The following is an 18,931-nucleotide window of genomic DNA, read 5'->3' on the forward strand; positions in this document are numbered from 1 at the left end:
GTTATGCTCTTACTATGCTTTCATTATTGCTGGCCTGCATAAATGTTTGTAAATTTTGAAGAGACATCTCTGTGCTAATACCTTATTATAGCGAAGACACAAAGCGCGAGGTCATGCGTCCTGAAAGTTCCTCCTGAACGTGTCAATGTCTAATGGTGATGCCTGAGGACAGGGATCATAGGTGTTGCCACGCCGATTCCTCACTTAGTGTTGTCACACCGATTCCTGCCAACGTTGAAGCGAGCGTATTACGTTGCGACACGTAAAGGGGGCAATCACAAAATCAGCTTCGCTGTAAAGCAGCTGCTGGACGACAAACACTTAATCGAGAGAGCATCAGAAACAGGAAAACAGCGCGTGAAAACAGGCATGTGAACGGCGAACCTTTGAGGGCCGAAGTAAAACCGAAAGTCGAGCTAGTTGGTACAAATTCATTTGAGGGCCGCATTTCTGTACACTTCCGGGTTTTATACTCATATCAAGCGTTGCTTGGGAAATTTGCGTTTGTGTGTGACCTCGTGCATTAAAATTGGAGTGCGTCAAATTGCTGAACCGCTTTAGCCACTTGTTCTGAAGGTTTGTCGTGTTTCCTGAAATACACGATACATCGTACGATGTATAGCAAATACAGATACCAATATCTCACCTTGCGAAATATTATGATGCAGATAAAGGGTACCCAAATAGTGTCTGAAATAGCATTTAGGATGCCTCTATTTTCGCTAAGTGAAACGATGCGCTGCATAGATGAACTTAGGCGAAAGACAGATGAACATGAAACGGACAAGGTCGACAAGGTCCTTGTCCGTTTCATGTTCATCTGTCTTTCGTCTAAGTTCATCTATGCAGCGCATCGTTTCACTTCGAAATGCTATACCAACTAGCCCCAGTGGAAGCACTACTAAACTCTATTTCCGATGCTGCCCATCCATTCTCACTTCGTCATTACCCTTTCGGTAGTTACCCAGAACGATTTTGTTTCCTTCTTGCCATGACTGCTATTTAGAGATCGTCTCCGCTTCGTAGAGGTTTCGCTTAACACTATCGCCATATCGTTGACACTGCCTACAGAATAATTGCTGGCTTGCTGCCTAGTTTTTCTCCTCCGATGTGAGTCAACGCTGTTCCTATACAGATACCTCAAAACTTTCCGTGCACATCCACTATTTTTGGTATTCCTGAGTCTCGTTCAAGAAAAAAACAAATGAACAATCTTTGGAATAAAGGAATGAAAGAGTGAAAACTAATAAAAAAAGAATCAATGCAACACGAGGAAGCGATGTTTCAAAAGTGAGAACCAATTTATACGTTAGAGCTTGCAGAAACTAAACTCTGTATTACCAGGCGATTGGGCTACTATTCTAATGATTTCGATATAGGCGCTTTTCATTTCTCTCTCGTCTTTGATATATCGAATACACTTCCATACACTCGTCAGTCGTGAAGGAACCAAGACTCAAATAACGCTTCATAATTCGTTAGGTGGGTCTGCCAACGTCTGTGACGGCATGCATGAAATTATTCTAGAGCAGAGAGATGTGCGTCATCATTTATCCCTGCAGGAAAACATTATTGTTCTCTTAGTACCTCAATGTATCATGCCGCACAGATGTGCAAAAACGCCTGTTCTAGGAAGCTTTGGTTGAATAAAAGACACACCATTGTAAATGAAAATATAAATAAAAGGAAAGAAAGAAAACAAATAAATGCTGAAGTGTTTAAGAATTCTGAAGAGCATTTTCTATGGGTCCCAAATCACCAAGTCAATTTTAATAAGCTCCATTGAGAAAAATCACCGCCCAAGCACACCGTGGAGATGCTTTACCAGAAAAAGCTAGAGTGTGCGGCCCTGCCTTTATCAATGGTTTAATCCCAACGGTTCAGTAAAGTGGTTCTCAATTATCGGTCAGGTCAGTCCAGAAATCTTATTAGGTGTTTGCCGCCCACGTACCCCCTTCTTCATTTTTATTGGACCAGTGGTTTGTAGGGGGGTTTGCCCAGTACTTGTGGCACGTGCGCGTTTGAAGTTTTTACGCACAAAAGACGGTCGAATTATTGTTTTGCCTAGTCATATACAGCGTCTATTTAACACGCTTGATCTAGAAAATTGAGTGGTGGAAAAAACGAAGTTTCGACTTGACGTACAGAAGACTTTCTTTTTTCATTGCGCGGTAAATGTCTCTCTCTCTCTCTCTCTCTCTCTCTATATATATATATATATATATATATATATATATATATATATATATATATATATATAGTATTTATGCCTCCAGGTATATTTGCCAGTTAAAGATCAAAGACTAAGGGTCAGCAAAATACGATAGATTAGAAAAAAGCGAAAATGAAAAAGAATCGCTTTCAATATTCTTACTAGCCCTCTATATTGTCTCATCGCCAACTTCGTGCATTCCATTAAGAAATAGGGGATGAAAAGGGCTACACAGTGCAAGAAGGATTCTTTCTTGAAAATGCCCATTTTTGTGAAGCATAATTTGCTTCTATAACGAACGAGGCTCCTGGAACGCAAGATGCGTTACAGAGAGTAATACATTGCATAATAAGTTCTCCTCGCCTATTCGACGCACTGATATTCCACGCGCTGTTTGGCAGATGTTGTGCTTAGCTTCGAAGGAGGAAGTTCGTTTTCGAAAACAGCTACCGGCGTGACTGCTCAGCAGCAAATGGTATGCGGCACACCTCTCTGCATATTGCCATGCGTTTCTTATTATCCCTTTTGCTGTATTCGGTTTTCGCCCACAAAGGCTGTCAGCAACGCTCAGCGCAAACCGCGTCTCATTGTTCGAGAAGCTTCGCGATTACCCCGCCACGGTGGTCTAGTGGTTATGGCGCTCGGCTGCTGACCCGAAGGTCGCGGGATCGAATCCCGGCCGCGGCGGCTGCATTTTCGATGGAGGCGAAAATGTCTGAGGCCCGTGTACTTAGATTTAGGTGCACGTTAAAGAACCCCGGGTGGTCGAAATTTCCGGAGCCCTCCACTACGGCGTCTCTCATAATCATATCGTGGTTTTGGGACGTTAAACCCCAGATATTATTATTATAGAAGCTTCGCGATTATTGTACATAATTTTGTTAAGATTGCGCGCAGGACGCGAACACTCGAGCTTATTCTAGAGATTGCGCGACAACCAGCGATAACGCTGGAATATTCTATGGCACGTGCATAAATGCCGACGCGCTTCACAGCTTGTCAGTTGATCGACGGTAGACGCTCTGTTCGCCGCTATCAGTGTATTGCTGTAGTTGATCTTCAGTTTCCCGGCCACAAGTTCGGCCAAATAAAGAGTTTCATCTCTGACGTGCTGACTGCAGCCCTCGTGGACGTCACGACCACGTGACAATATTTACTGGAGAAGCTCTAAATAATACGTTTGATTTGCTGAAAGCATAGGGTATTCGAAAAATAGTGCAAAAATAGCACGCTTCTCGACCATGTCGCGAATGCAGTCTCACGTGAAAGGCGAGTTTTTTTCATCATAATTAGACAATTAAAAACTCAAAGGGTCCCTTATGCATTCACCTAAGACGCCTGGAGGGCGAAGGGCATCTTGTTTTAAAAGCGAAGCTGGTCTACCTCGGCGTAAAGTGTGTGACCGTGCCCGAAAAATATCATCATCATGAACGGGTATGTGCTACAGTATTTGGGCAGATCCCATTACTCACCGCTTACGGATTGGCCTGTAAAAGCCCTTAGAACGATTACAGAGAAAGACAGAGAGAAAGGCAGAAACAAACAGAGAGATGGAAACATAGATACCAGAAAGAGAAAGAGAATTCTTGCCGAAAAAAGAATGTTCGCGAGGCAGCATTCGAAGCCGCGTACCCTCGAACTGAAGGCGAGTGTTCTAACCACAAGGCTGTCCAGACACAGTAGCAGAGCATAGCATAGCCTTGTATAGTGTAGTGTAGCAAGGTGTTGGGAAAGGGAAGTGAGCGTGAGGAGGAGAGGTTTGATGGCGAGGACGAGGAAAAGGGGGAGGACAGGGAGTAAAGCGTAGCACAGAAATAATGGCAGATGGAAATGGAGAGAAAGAAATGCATAAAGCAAAAGAAAGGGAGGACATCAGCGGAACAGAGAGAAATCACTAGAGAGAGAGAGAGAGAGAAAATATAGAAAAAAGGAGGAAGCAAGCATCGCGTCCTTTAGCAACGAGATACCGCACCACCTGGCCAATCCGCCCATGCGTAGTAGCTAAGCCACACCCACCGATGGAGACATCGCGCGCAACCATCGCTCTATATGGCATAGCCTGGCTGCATACTCCCGAGGAGGAAGCCGCGCATCTCGACGCTAGATGAGTCGGGCTAGCACACTGTCGGCAATTTTTCCTTCTTAGTCAGTGTAATGGTCCTGCTTCGCCCCCTCCGAAAGCTCTGTGCACCTCAAGGGCGTTTGCAGTGCCTTCAGGATCGGAAGCGTTTTCTTCACCTGACCTGGTTTCGCACTGCCTCCGTCATCGGCACATCGTCAAGCGAATATGTTATGTGATGACGTCAAACTTTTTGCAGTCTGTGACGTCATCGCGTGATGATTATTTTTCGCGCCACTCTTGTTGGCGCCGACGCCGGGGGGCGCTGACGCCGCCAACGGTGAATTTTCACCTTTGATGAGAGGCATTCAAGCTTTCGCCTTAATCATGGAGTGCACGGAATTGGAGCTACGCAAATTACATGTTATTTTGTCGACAGACGTACACCGTTCATAATAAAGGTGTTCGTGACGGAAGCGGCAACTTTTACATCTTGTACACTTATTAATGCAATATCCTTAGATGCCTCGTCAAACGCGAAAGTTGACCGTCGATGGGGTCGTCGGCGCCCTGCGTTGTAGGAGTCACTGCAAAACCAGGTGAGGTGCCGAACGCTTGCAGTGCCTCCTATTTTGGAGGTGGTCAAACCACGTTATGTGCAGACAGCTTTCGGAGGGGGGCGGAGGAGGATCAATACATCGACTGAGAAGAAAATGAAGAAGCCTTTCGCCTTCCAGTCATCTTTGGCGACTGCATAAGCGACCCCGGGAGTTTTAACACAACACCTCGCTTCGTAGAAACTGTGAGCGATATTAATAATATCTGTGGTTTAACGTCCCAAAACCACGATATGATTATGAGAGACGCCATAGCGGAGGGCTCCGGAAATTTCAACCACCTGGGGTCCTTTAACGCGCACCTCAATCTAAGTACACAGGCCTCAAACATTTTCGCCTCCATCGAAAATGCAGCCGCCGCGGCCGGGATTCGATCCCGCGACCTTCGGGTCAGCAGCCGAGCACCATAACCACTAGACCACCGAGGCGGGGTTGGTTGTGAGCGAAAAATCAGCGTTGTCCATGTGCGAAAAATTGAGACGGATGCAAATAAATACACAATCATAATAAAAAAAACGCGCAGCTTGCACCAGTGACGCAAGGCTGAAACCATCAGTGGAGCTAGTGTTCGACCTAGCAAAATATTGCTAGTATTGCCAAGATTTTGCATAAGGGCTAAGTTTTTGCTAGTTGTACTAGTATGCCTAGACTTGGCTAGACATGTCTCGTGACTACCTCTCACGTGATGTTCCGATTTTAGCCGCGTGACTAGCCCTTACGTGGTCTTTTGTGGAACATCTCACGTGACTAGCTGTTACGCGATGTTGCTTGATTTAGTCACGCGACAAAATGTTACGTGATTTCTAGTGATATGACTAGACGTCGCGTGATGTTGCGTGATCTTTATTCACACGAGTAGTTGCATGACGTCATCTGATTCTAGTGAAGTGTCTAGTTACGTCCTGTTACGTGATTTTAGTCGCGTTACTCTTCCGTAGTTTTTAGTCCTGCGACGGGACGTTACGTCATGTTTCGTCATTTTAGTCACGTGATTAGACGTTCGTGACTTTCGTCACGTGACTACCTACTACGTGGTGTTTTGCACTAATGGTGCCAAGGCTGAAGGCAGTGCGGAGCTGGGCTGCCCTATTTGTTTCTCGTTGTTTTCCAATTTCTTTCTTCCTCTACCTTTCTATTCTTTCGTCTCTCTGTATATTCTGTGTCTTTCCTGTCGCTGTTTATTTGTAGTTTTTTCTTTCTGTCTCTGTCTATTTCTTTGTCTTACTCCGTCTATATATCTTTCCCCTTCTTCTCCTTCTCTCTTTCTCTCTCTGTGTATCTGTCTCTATCTTAACTTTTTCTGTCTTTTTTCGCTTTCTTTCACTCTACTTCTCTCTTTCTCTTTCTGTCTATGCTATGCCTTACTCTCCCCCTCGTTCTTACTCTCCTCCTCATCACCACTTCCCTTCCCCGTTATCTTGCTATACTATACTAGTCTATGCTATCCTCGGCTAGCGTGCCTGGATAGCCGAGTTGTTAGGACGCTCTCTTTCGGACCCACGGTCCGAAAGAGAGCGTCCTAACACCCCCCCCCCCCAAATTTTCAATTTTACTTGCGTATATATACACGCACACATACAAACGTACGCACGAACATACATAAAGTATGGTTGAACCTCCCCCCCCCCGAAAAAATTTCTGGCTACGCCCCTGGCATGTAATGTTACGTGGCAGAAGCGTACAATCGCGCCAGGCGTCAAGACATGTGAACTGCACAACGAGTGAGCAGTTTAAAGGCCCACCCAGTACAAAGCGCTCAGCAATATTTAATCATCAGCAGCAAAAATATTGACAAAGTTAGCAGCCGCGTAGGTTGCGTGTTGCCTTTCGGACGCGTAGTGGGTATTTTGCTGATTCGCAAGGGTAACACGTATTGCGTAGTGGGCACTTCGCAGTTGTACTGGCAGTAGGCATTGTAAGACAGTTTTAAACGGCCAATGTTACCCGCACAGATAGTCCTTTCCCTGCGTCGTGATTGAGGTGTCTACCGAAAAGCGAAGCGAAGCTACCGATTGAAAAGGCGATGCGAATGGGGCCTGATTACGATATCGCCTTCGACTCTTGGGGCGAAGCCTAAGCGTCCACCTCCTTTTTTTTGTCAACAATATAGCGCGAGCTTGTAGGCGAAAAATTTATTTTAAACGTTTTGCGCAAGTGCCGCCGCAGTACAAATAAATACGCAGTGGTCTTTCGTTGCCAAAGCCGTCTTATCATTTTGAAAAGACTGACGCTGACGCTTTCATTTACTTCTTCATTAAGACATCTTTTTCATATTTATTGGGTTCAGCTGAATTCCTTCAACTATTTGTAACGAGCCATAACCAGCAATAACTACAACAAACATCAGTTATAAAATAGCCCGGGTGGTGCTTCTTTAGTCCAAACAGAATTAAGGTGGGTTAGGGGCACTGATATTGAAGTTCGTCCTTTGCCTGCGAGTGTGACGTTTTCCCTGGTAGAAATAAGGACTTCTCCGCGTTGGACCTGGTCGTTTAGCGTGTGGCTCTTTCGTTCTTTCACGCGCCTCGACCTGTACATGTTGACGTTGGTGTGGCAGATACAGACTTCTTGCTTCTACTTCTCCGAGTGCGACGACGACCTTATCTGCCAAAGAAAAAAAGAAGCATTACTGAATGTTGAAGAAGTCGAGTTGAGCTGAGCGTTGAAGAAGGAAAGCATTTTTTAGTTCACCGAAGGCGTGAAGAGCACTAAAAGAAGTTTGCATTCTCTAGGATGTTGTGCCTACCAGTGCCCCTTTACTGGCTTAGAGATCGATTTACGCGCGTTTATTCTCTGTGAAACAATTTAGAGTGAAGTGTCAGAGCATATTTTGGAGCGAAGCGAGAAGTAGTAATCGTGATGCTAGTGGCGCCCGTGTAAAGGCTATTTGACCTCAGTCGACATCATCCAGATTGCTGGAACTCGGCAAAAATATGAAAGGTTGCTAAATGTCCGAAAAAGCTAACAAGCACGATTTATTAAGCCAGAAATTTCGTACCTCCAAGAATGTGTCCGAATGTTGCAGAGCACAGTAGTTAGTAAACATACATCTCTCCCATAGAGGATCATGCAGTGAGTAAGCAAAAAAAAATAATTCTACCGCAAGAAAATAAAGAAGATCAACCGGAGATAGAGGCAGTGTTCTTCTTTCTCTTTGTTAAGTTCCCTTTTTAGTTCTTCGCGGTAAAGATACCTTATATGGAGAAGCTATACTGGTGCTTGGATGGGCGCTCTTTTCCTTCAATCAAATGTTGGCCTTTGTCGAATTTGACTGCGACAACGAGACGGAAGGAAAAATAAATATTACAACATTTCTTGCCCTACTCCTATGCGATGTGGTGCGCAGAGAATGTGTTTGGTCCCGACTCCACGAATTATGGAGCGTCATCACGGCGCTCGCAAGAATACAAACGTTGAGCGCAAGCTTTGGCAGTGCTTACTTAGCGTCGTAATGGCGCCACTGACAGCGCACGTCGCCAAATTGCTTTATATTGCGTATTCTGTGTTCATGACGTCAAATGTCACGCATTTAGCTAAAAATCTGTTGAGAAATTATGTGTCGCGACACCAAACATGAGGCCTCGAATCAGACGGTTCTCACTATTCGCAATGCCCACGAACTATAGGTGGCGCTGTGCGATTCAACATGGCGCCCGGAGGAGGGTCAACCCGTTTGTTAGCATAGGAAAAGATAGGACATGCGGACGTACAGCCCGTGCCACTTTCACCGGATGAAGTCATGAGCTGCACTGAATTAGATATGAGACCAAAATACTCTCCCAAACCATGGAAAGTGCTAAGTACTCGCCACCTAATTATTGGCTGTGGTGTGAAAGGTTATATTTCCGCTCAGTTCCCGTGCATCAACGATGCTGTGCGAAATCCTGTGCGTGCTACATAAAACTGCATGAACTAGAACTGACGTATGAGCTGAACGGCACTCCGAGGTAGTACGTACCGAGCCTGCCTGACGGATTTGCCGCAGCAGTACACCGCCAGCGAGTAGTGCCATCGCTGCTGCACGGGGCTGCACGTTTAACGTGGTGATGGTTTGCAAACATATTACGCCCTCGTCATTACTTGCGCAGTCAGGAACGCGGAGTTACGTCTTCAACGGAACACAAGCATTTAACATCCCATTCAGTAGCACTTGTGTCAGAGCCATGCTGAGACTCTAGCCGTGTGCAACTCACTTCACTCGCATGTTGCAGGTTCGATCAGCACGATCGAAACATGAATATCGAAAAGAATGCACACGTATGCTTTTCTCAACGTCGAATAATTCGATGATGCAAAAAATTCGTCGAATAACAATGCCGTTCGGAAGGTACCGGTGAAGTACAGAAGTTAGCCCAGAGGCGTGGATTGTGGCCGTGACTGCACGTTCCATCGTTCTAACCATTTCGCTTCGCTGGTCGAGCTCGAGCGTGTTGGCGGCAAGCGGCGCTCCATAATATCCAAATAATTGTTCTACATGCAATGCACATGAAGAACTATGCTTTTATTTTGATCTCGCTCAAGGATATTTTACATTAAATACAATCAAAGTCACTTACAAGCGTGAAAGAACATTAACGCACGAGGGGACGTGAAGTGCAACTCGCTCCTCGTGAGTATTAGCAGCTGATCGTTCATCGTCGCTGTCACTGTCGGTGCTTTCACAGCCTTCTACGTCCATTGAAAAGTCCTCGTCGTCAAGATGGTTTCTTTCAACATCACTGCTGAAAGCAATCTGAAGAATATCTTCCAACGAACGACTTCGACCACACCGCGTCACCATTTTTACAATTAGACAGACGTGTAAGCAGTGTAAGCGCGGACGCGCGGTGAACATTTTGCTCTCGAACTGGTCAACAAGCAAATCGCTTGCAGTGTGCTGCCACCTATCAACAAACGTACAAAAACAAGCGGCGCAGCGCTGGCTATGGAACCAACACAGCGGGGAAGGACGGCGTTGAAAGCGTTCGCTCCATGAAAGGCGTGGAGCAGACGCGTCTTCGAATGATTGAAACGTCGCTCGCACGATTCATAACAGTGCTTTCCTGACAAAACATAGAGGCCCTGTTTTATTGTATCACCGACTTGAGATTCCTCAGTTATTGAACAGCACATCGCGAGCCCGCGCGACCTTCCACGTACAATGTTATGGGATTCATGCACTACAACTACAAGAAACACTGACGAATGCTATGTGCAAGTAAAACAGGGTGACCTTCAACTGAAAATGTCAGACGATAACATTTAGCTAACCTACGTGGCTACAGCCTCGCGAAGCTCAGCCTCGCGAGGCTACAGCCTCGGAAAGCCTCGCGAAGCTGATAGTATGTTTACGCTGTGGGCTAGCATTGAAAGCGCGAATTGCTACATATTTTCACGAAAGCTTCGCGTCTCGCAAGAACGAACCATATTTCTCGTGTCACGGAGGGCCCGGTTTTTTCACTGAGGCAGGGAACATGCAAAGTCGTAGTGTTTGTTTCTTGCCAACGTGTTAACACTGAGGCTAGTACAGCCGAACAAAGGAGCGACTGCGTAGTGTTGCCATTTTGTCGTCTACTAACCCTCCTCGAGAGGACGCTCCTCAACTCCGCTTGGCGGCGCGACAGTCTATGGGCATTGCAAATGGTGCTGCAAGGAGGAAACACCAGGCCAGCGAAGAAAAAAAAAGTGGCTTGTAGAAAAATGTGCGCCACACCTACAGAAGTGGCCGTAAATACGAAATTCCGCTTCCATTATTGGCGAGATTTTATTCATCCACTTCAGTGTCATCGATAACATAATTGTATAAGTGAATTGAACCGCAATAGAGAATGCACCAGGCTTGTTATGGCTGCATTTTATGTTAGCATCACATGGCTGGCTCTCTTCTCGTATTGATGGGATAGCACCTAATATTTACGCAGACGAACTCTATTCCGAAGTGGACATTCCTTGCCGCTACTTAACTTGGAACATCATATATAAGAAAATTTGCATAATGCACGGCAATATTGCGACAACTAGAGCGTCTTCATTCATGATCAGGGGTCGTATGACGCAGGAGGAATGGCAACACAAAGTACAAGATGCCGTATCGTCCTTTAAGTTGACAAAGAACCTGTTGTACTCGTTGTGTATTGCCTTTTTAGCAACGGAGCTGTCTCAAGGCTAGTCCTGGCGACAAATGAGTGTCGAGGGTAGTCATGCGCCGGTTCCTAGGAACACGCATACATGGCGTAGCTGCGTCAGTTGCGATGAAGCCCCTTAATCTAGGAAAGTAACGACACTCTCCTCCGCGCGAGCGTTTCCTCCTCGATTCTCCTCGCCCGCCGCTGGCGCGCGCTGCGTACGCCACCATTTTTCGCCGCGGACTCCGCGGACGCGCCTCAGAATTCAGTGGAGGCACGTGATTTCGAGCCACTTGCGCGCCCCAGTGGTGTAGAAAACTTTGAAAAATGGTGATAACTAGATCGAAAACACTGAAACTAACGTTTATTAAAACATTAGTTTCTTCCGAAAGACGTGTAAACGGGGCATGCTAATATATAGGAAGCTTTATGGAGCATTCCATCATGCAGACCTTTTTTCTGCCCCATGATAACATGCTTTGCATTTGCATGTGATAAAGTTTAGCTTGCGTCATGCCCGCCTGTGTCTGGATTTTTTTGTCTCTTTCGTGTGCGCGCATGTGTACTACAGGTACCTACAGCGTCGCATCTTGTAGTGATTTCGGGGGTAATACATTGTGCATCTATGTGTTATCTTGACGTGTAAGTAGATTTGCGCGGTTGTCTCCAAACTGAACAAGACGTTTGCGCAGTGTCAGTATGATCAAGCGGCTACAACAGTAACTAATCTACACCAATAACAGAAGCGCCGGTGAAAGATTTTTCAGAATAGTATTTTGACATTGGTGTCAAAGAGACTAGCACTCCGTTTGCCTGTGAGAGAAGACATTCCGTACCTTCAGGATAAGTGAACGCCTCTAGCAACGTATTATGATAGTTCACGCGCAAATGCCGTTGCAATGTGAAGTAGCAGAGTTGCAATTGTGACTTTTATTACGCAGAGAAATAATTACGGCTAAAATCATAGTGCAATATCAGCGGGTTATTTTACTTTCATGCACGCGCAACTCGTTGGTTGACACGTAACCAAAACGGGCATCGTATCATATTCAGCACCAGGATCATTGCTAGTGCATAAGCATGTTATAAAATAGTAATGTTTCGAAAGAGACATTCTCAAGAAAACAGAAAAGTGGTAACAGTATATCACTGTTACCAATGGGAGTGGTGTGTCTGGTGGGCTTAAACCAAAGACATTGTGGTCACTGCGCAGGGGGGGGGGGGGCAGTGATGGGATGGAGGTGGCGGTGGGGGGCAACGGTGCAACAAATGTATCACCATGTTGCTCTCCGTGCATCTCTACTCTAAAAATAACGTAATCACAGACGCCACCACAAAATCACAAAAAGTGACAAAGTTGCTTTAAAACACGAGGGAAACGGAGGACAACCACAGCCGCGCTGTTTCTGCTGTTTTCACACCACGGGAAACTGGGGCAATGCTCTTGATTGTGAATTTAAGAGCAGTTCATTAGAGGGAAACCCTGCAGGGCAGCACAATTAATACATACATTCTCGTGCTTTTCAAATAGAAACATGCAGATAACTTGAAGTACTAGAGCTCCCGAGCTAGCTGAGAGAAAGAGAGAATAAGGCTACCCTGCACTGGGGAAAGGGGAAAGGGGCAAGGAAAGTTATGGAGGAGGAGAGAAAAGTCACTCTTCCAGCCGGCGTAACAGTTCCGCGTTTGACATCGCAAACGACGAATCACCCCGGCATCCTTGTGAAAACGCAACAGCGCTTTCGTTGCCTTTCGGAACTGTGATGGGCAGCCTGATGGTCCCAATATCTTCTCGACAATGAAAGCGCTTCCATCCAGTTGATTTAGTGCATTGCGGAGGTGAAGCCTCTCGTCTGCGTAGGTCGGGCAGTTACACAAAAGGTGCTCAATAGTTTCATCAAAGGCACAGGCGTTGCACTCGGCGTTGTCGGCCATCTCGATCTTAAATAATGGGCGTTCGTGAATTCTACACCCAGACGAAGACGGCAAAACACTGTATCTTCCTCCCGGGAAAGACCAGGTAGTAGCCGCAGTCGTAGAGATGGGTCGAGAGAACACAGTGGACGGTGTGTGAACTGTGACGCTTGCCACTTTTGCAGTGTGATGTTCTGCGCCAGCTTATTTAGGTATCGAGCCGCGTCAATAATGGATAACGGTATAGAAACAAGGTTTGTCTCTACGTGTGTCTTTTCTGGCAGCTTCATCGGCAGGGTCGTTGCCGGAGTTACCGCAGTGATTTGGTATCCACCGAAACTCAACGTTGTGTATCTTTTCAATCGCGTAGTGCAGCAGTTCTCGTATCCCTCACACAAGTTGTTCCTACGGCCCGCGACGAAGTGCTGACGAAAGACATTGTAGAGGCGCCTTTGAGTCGCAGAATACTGCCCATCGATTAGTCGGTTGTTGTTGATATAGGGTGGACATTAAGGCGGCCGATCTGCTAGGTCACGCTGAAACGTCCAGTAATAAAACATCACTTAACTTGAACGTATGATTTCGCGGCACAGTCTTGTCAAGGGAAGTGGCAAGCCTTTGGCGTATACAAGCGGGTCACGTAAGCTTTGCGTATAATGTTTGCTGCTTACCTGTTTTTTTTTTTACTTCTTTTTGCGCACTGCGTTTTTTCAGTACACAGCATAAAGTTCCAGGGGCAGTCATTGCGCCACTTTTGGCGTAGACTTTGCTAAAGGCGAATAAGCGCTTTGTTTTGTCCTTAATAAAGAAACAACGTTAACACCGGACATCACAAGCAAAAGGTAGGCGGTCCCCTAGTGCACGTCAGATGACTTGCGTTTTTTGTAAACAGAATGTGAAGTGACACGTCTTTGTTCAAATGTAATCGCTTCTTCCTCAAAGGGTGTTTTTTTTCCTGCGCTCTCGATGCATTCGCTTTCGTTATTGCCTGAATTGGTGCCTTGAAATTTAACGTGAAGATCTAAAATCTGCACAACTTTATTGGATTTCTGAAAATAGAGACGCCACCTATTTTGGGTTGACATGTTGAGGTTCGGTTTAAAACAATGCCTTCAATTTCATACTGAATAAGCTAATAATAGCCGTTATTCGTTGTTTTTTATAAGTAGCTTTAGTTGAGGCGAGGGATTTCCCGCATCGACATCAACATGGTCTGTATTGACGACAGGTGCCTTACGGCCATTTGCTTTTTTTGAAATAAGAAAATATACACTGTATTACACTGCATAAGAAAAAATCGTGTGAGTAGATGTAAATGAGATAATTTTGTGCAGGTGTAAAAAATACGACAATGAGGACGTCACTAATTTACCGTTGTTATGGTGATTTCATTGGTTAAAATAGTCAAAGTCCTGCCATCGCTATTTTCGACGAGAACAGTTCAAGACTTCCTGCCTGTGATACAGATATAACTAAAAGGAAGGAAAACAAAGTTGATACGAAAAATTCCGGCTAAAAAAAAGCTTTAGAAAATAGAAATACATGCTTGGTATCTAAAGAAAAAAAAAACACCAGACTCCACTTATTCTATCTAAGATATCAAAGATCCCTATTTGAGTTTCCACATATATTCTTACATTCGTGCTAATGACCAACTCTCAGACATGCTTGAGATCTTCAAATCGTGTACTTTGACTTAAGTGCACGTTAAAGAATCCGAGGTGGTCGAAATTTCCGGAGCCCTCCACTATGGCGTCTTTCATAATTGTATCGTGGTTTTGTGAGGTTAAACCACAGATATTATTATTGAGATCTTCGAATAGGGAGGTAGCTGCCAGTATTCCTGTACCCCTTTGGGACTATCGAAATACCGTACAGGCTAAAAACCTCTGTTGCGATTTTGCCGCAGTGGTGGCCGAATGTTGTCTAAATTACATGTCACCTAAATGCAGTTATCATCATCATTTTTGCTTTGAACAAACGTTAAGGTTCACGTAGGGTAAGCTGAAACTTTGGTAAAACATGTGCTCCGGTAACACGGTAAACGCAATCCGGTATTCCGATAACACGGTAAGGTAAAAAGTATGCGGACAACTAAAAGCCTCTGTTACGAGGCATGCCTTAGTTGAGGGCTCCGGAAACTTCGACCATCTGATGTTCTTTCACGTACACTGACATTGCACAGGACACGGGTCTCAAGCATTTCGCCGTCATTGAAGTGCGACCGCCGTGGCGGTGAGCGAAGCCGGGACTACCAGGTAAGGAACGGAGGATTGTAATCACTGTACCAACGCAATGTACTTGTCGGCGTCTACAGATAACAAAGTGAATGCCTATGAGTCTGCTAAGTACAACTCCATGCTGAAATTGAGTGCCTGGTAGTCCCAGAAACAAAAGTACCTGCCAGTTCCCCAGGTTTTCCATCGACGTAATCGGAACTGATTATCGCACACAGCACTGAAAAAGAAATGTCAGAAAATTATTACGTTATAAATAAAACTTCGAACAAACTATGACCTTTATATGTTGCGCACAGTGGTAATTATGAGATAAGAAGAAATAGAAGTTGACAACAAACTATCTGCCGCATGGTTGCGGCAGCTTGTTACATTTGTCTTCAGGCTTTTCCTTACACTGATTGGTCGAGTGAGTTAGTTCAAATATTTATTAGGTACTGAGAAAGCCCAGAGTCGTTCGATAGACCGTGGGCGTGGGCAGTGCCCTTAGTCCAGGACCGCATGAGCCTCGGCCGCCCTACGCCCTCTCGCTACGAGATCGAACTGGTCCCGTGAGTTTATACGCCAAGCAACGAGGCTTCTCACTGTTGTACGGTGTCCTGTGTGATTGGCGGGTTAGCATTCATGACCTGAGACGCTCAATTGCATGGCATTTTGACGCTGCCAGTCATTGCATTCCGAGGAGTATGGCTGGCATTGCGTGAGATAAAAGATTGTGTGCCAACTGTCTGAAGTGAGAAACGAGTTTTCACCATCTGGCGAGTATTCACTGCGTCCCAACATCCTAGTGAGGTTGTTTGCGTCACCAGACTCAAGCCACAGGTGTCTGCTTTAGTATACGTTCCATAACGTCCACCGTAAACCCTACGCCCAGGTGATGTTTCGCAAAGCAGAAATAAAGAAGGCCAGCTGTCACAAAGAGGATTGCTCTTACGTTAGGTTGGCGGCATTGAAACCTGTTGTAAAGATACTCAAGCTCTCATTCGTGTGCCTGCCTACCACCTGCATATTTTTAAATATCGATGCAAACAGTAAGCCGTGTTTTCTTGGCACTTCACTCTCGCGGTAATAAAGATAAGGTGCTATAGCAATTTATGTAAAACAAATAAAATACGTTTTGGAGAAATATGGCTACTCATATTTGTATTGCAATTCCAAATAAAAGTATAGGTAGCAGAAAATAATTAAGGTAAGGCTCAGAAAATTGGCCAGAAAGCATGGCCCAAACATCATAAACATGCTGACTCGCATATGTATTGGAGCTTTCGGGTACAAGCCACTTCAGCACGCTGAGTAGCGCGAACAAAAAAACCTCGGGATGTCTATTGTGTTAGAGAAAATGTTGTGGTGGAGGCTAGAGACCCGCACTTGGCCGTATTTACACCTATTCAACAGACATTGCCACATAAATAACATATATCAAAACCACAGTTATCACGAATAAGCCAACGCGCCTAGCGTTATCTAGTGGTCTCTCTCGATGAATGCTTAGGCATAGCAATCGGTAATCTACTCTAAGGAATCGGCAATGGGTAAGTGCGACATTCATTCTAGGAAAAGTAAAATAGGAATGCTGGAGGAATTCGCACAGATCTCGACTCCCCATAACGAACGCCTTCTTCCGGAAGCATATAAATTGGAAGCGAACAAGGAAGACCCCTAGTGCAGAAAGGAAGAGCGAAACATGTCTTATGAGCTGACTCAGACACAATGCCGCACATAAGTAGTAAACAATGTAAGCCATAGTGATCATTGATTAGTGAGGGAAAAGAAAGCCCTCAATCTGATAAGGACATGTGCAAAACTAAAAACTAAAACCGGCAAACCCAGATCTAGTAAGGGAAAACATTACACCATCTCCCGCAAAGGGGACCATGAGGCGATGCAAAGCCGAAGCAGTGGCACGATCGCGTTCTGTTGGCGTTCGTTGGGCATGCTACCGACCTCGGGCATACTACCGACCTCTCGTCGTGGAACGCGAAGGGAAACGCTACGCGCGTCGTGTCTTCCCTCTAGCCTGTCCAGTAATTCTCACAGGGCGAGCCGGGAACGCGGTCGATAGGCGCGCGAAAGGGGGGAGCGTAGGAGAGGAGAGAGAGAGAGGGGGAGGGGACGCGATGCTCCCTCGAGGACGCTGGCGCTCATCGCGGCGTTGCGCAGGAGAGAATGAGGCGCACGAGAGGGGGGAGAGCGTGGGAGAGGAGAAAAGGATGCGCATCCGCAGTAAGGGTTGTCATGCCGCACACCACCTACACCACCACCGGATTGAACTCCGCTATAAGATGCTTCGCATCATAAAACAAAACAGTTTAGGATTGTCCTTGGCCCGGCACGGCGGTCTACTAGTTATGGTACTCGAATCCTAACCCGACGGTTGCGGGGTGTGATCCCGGCCGTGTTGGCCGTATTTCGATGGAGGCAAAATGCTTCGCGGCCCGTGCATTTAGATTTAGGTGCACGTTAAGGAACACCAGAATGCAAATTTTTTTGGAGTCGTCCACTACGGCGTCCCTCATAATCATGTCGTGCTTTCACGACGTAAAACCCAAACAATTATTATAATATTAGAATGCCGTTGAGGAGAAAATACGATGCTTTCGGACAAGAACGAAACACTGACAAAAATAAGTTGTACGAAACCCTAATTAAGCTGATTTCTAAAGCAGGAAATGAAGCATGAGGCAAAGCACCAAGGCAAGAACTAAGCAACTTCTCCCAAACTACGAAAGATTTAGTTAAAAAACGGCGACACTTGAAATTGACTACATCAATATATAAAGAGAATTTGGTTAGCTAGAAAGCCAACCAAAATAAAAATAACGAGAGGTCTCAGAAGCTACAGCCCCAAAGAGGCAAGTGCCGCAGTAAAAAACGCCGGCAACATCGATACAGCTCTATGGAAGATATGTCTGGGAAGGGACAAAATACATGCACTAAAACGTGATCAGGGAAATGTTGTTAGCAATATCAACGACAAGGCGAAGGTGGCTGAACACTTTCACTCTAACGGTACAGTTCGCATATGGGGCATCCATCCTCATGTGAAAGTAACAAAAAATAGCACTGAAGTGCAGTAGCTTAAAAGGGCCATTCACGATATGCCGCGCAGGCATATATTGATCTTATATAATAATAATAATAATAATAATAATAATAATAATAATAATAATAATAATAATAATAATAATAATAATAATAATAATAATAATAATAATCTGCACATTCATCATATGCTGTGTTGGAGCGGAATATGTTGGCGAGATGAATAGCATGAAACAGCTCCTTTTCGAAGTGCGCAAGCTTTGTGCAGCAACATATGACTCTCGCGTGGTCTCTCATCGGCTTGCTTCATCAAAAACATGTAAGATGCCGGTTATCCAATGGAAGCATTATGCAATGCAATAATGCCATATTGTTACCATAGAAAGGCGCTGCGCACAAGGCACATCAAAGACATCGCGAGAGGAGACAGCTTACCTACTACTAGAACCAAAGTAATGGTGCGGCCCTTCATCTCGAACTCTTCGTACTTCGAGCTGGTTGACAGGATCTGAATTTCTAGCGTCTTTTATACTGGTAGCTATTAGCATTCTGAAGCCAGACGACATCCGATGTCATGCCTTTTGAGACGCTGAATACGCAAATGTACAAGGACAAAAAATATTGTCAACTTCGCCATGACGCCAAAACGAAAGAAAAAAGCGAGCGAAAGCATGTTTGTGATTAAAAGAAGCATTGTCTCCGGCTCTTAACACTTTAACAACTATGTCTATAATAAACAAATCTAT

General features: G+C 45.3%; 1 protein-coding gene across 8 annotated transcripts in view; it reads right to left on the reverse strand.

The window, feature by feature from the left end:
• Positions 1 to 7,004: 7,004 nt before the first annotated feature.
• Positions 7,005 to 18,931, reverse strand: part of LOC119390599 (uncharacterized) — a 55,924-nt gene continuing 43,997 nt past the window's right edge. For 5 of the 8 annotated variants that reach the window (XR_005183397.2, XR_007415851.1, XR_007415852.1 and 2 more), the window contains 3 exons: positions 18,621 to 18,774; positions 15,307 to 15,363; positions 7,005 to 7,492 (listed from right to left, as the gene is read on the reverse strand). Coding sequence is in view for 1 of the 8 variants with exons in the window: in XM_049414874.1 (XP_049270831.1) it covers positions 7,489 to 7,492; positions 15,307 to 15,363 (61 nt within the window). In the remaining 7 variants the exon portion in view is untranslated. The remainder of the gene's footprint in view (positions 7,493 to 15,306; positions 15,364 to 18,620; positions 18,775 to 18,931) is intronic. The other 3 variants (XR_007415855.1, XR_007415854.1, XM_049414874.1) reach the window with 1 other exon arrangement.

This window comes from Rhipicephalus sanguineus, chromosome 4, assembly GCF_013339695.2.
Source record: "Rhipicephalus sanguineus isolate Rsan-2018 chromosome 4, BIME_Rsan_1.4, whole genome shotgun sequence".
NCBI classification, from domain to species: domain Eukaryota; kingdom Metazoa; phylum Arthropoda; class Arachnida; order Ixodida; family Ixodidae; genus Rhipicephalus; species Rhipicephalus sanguineus.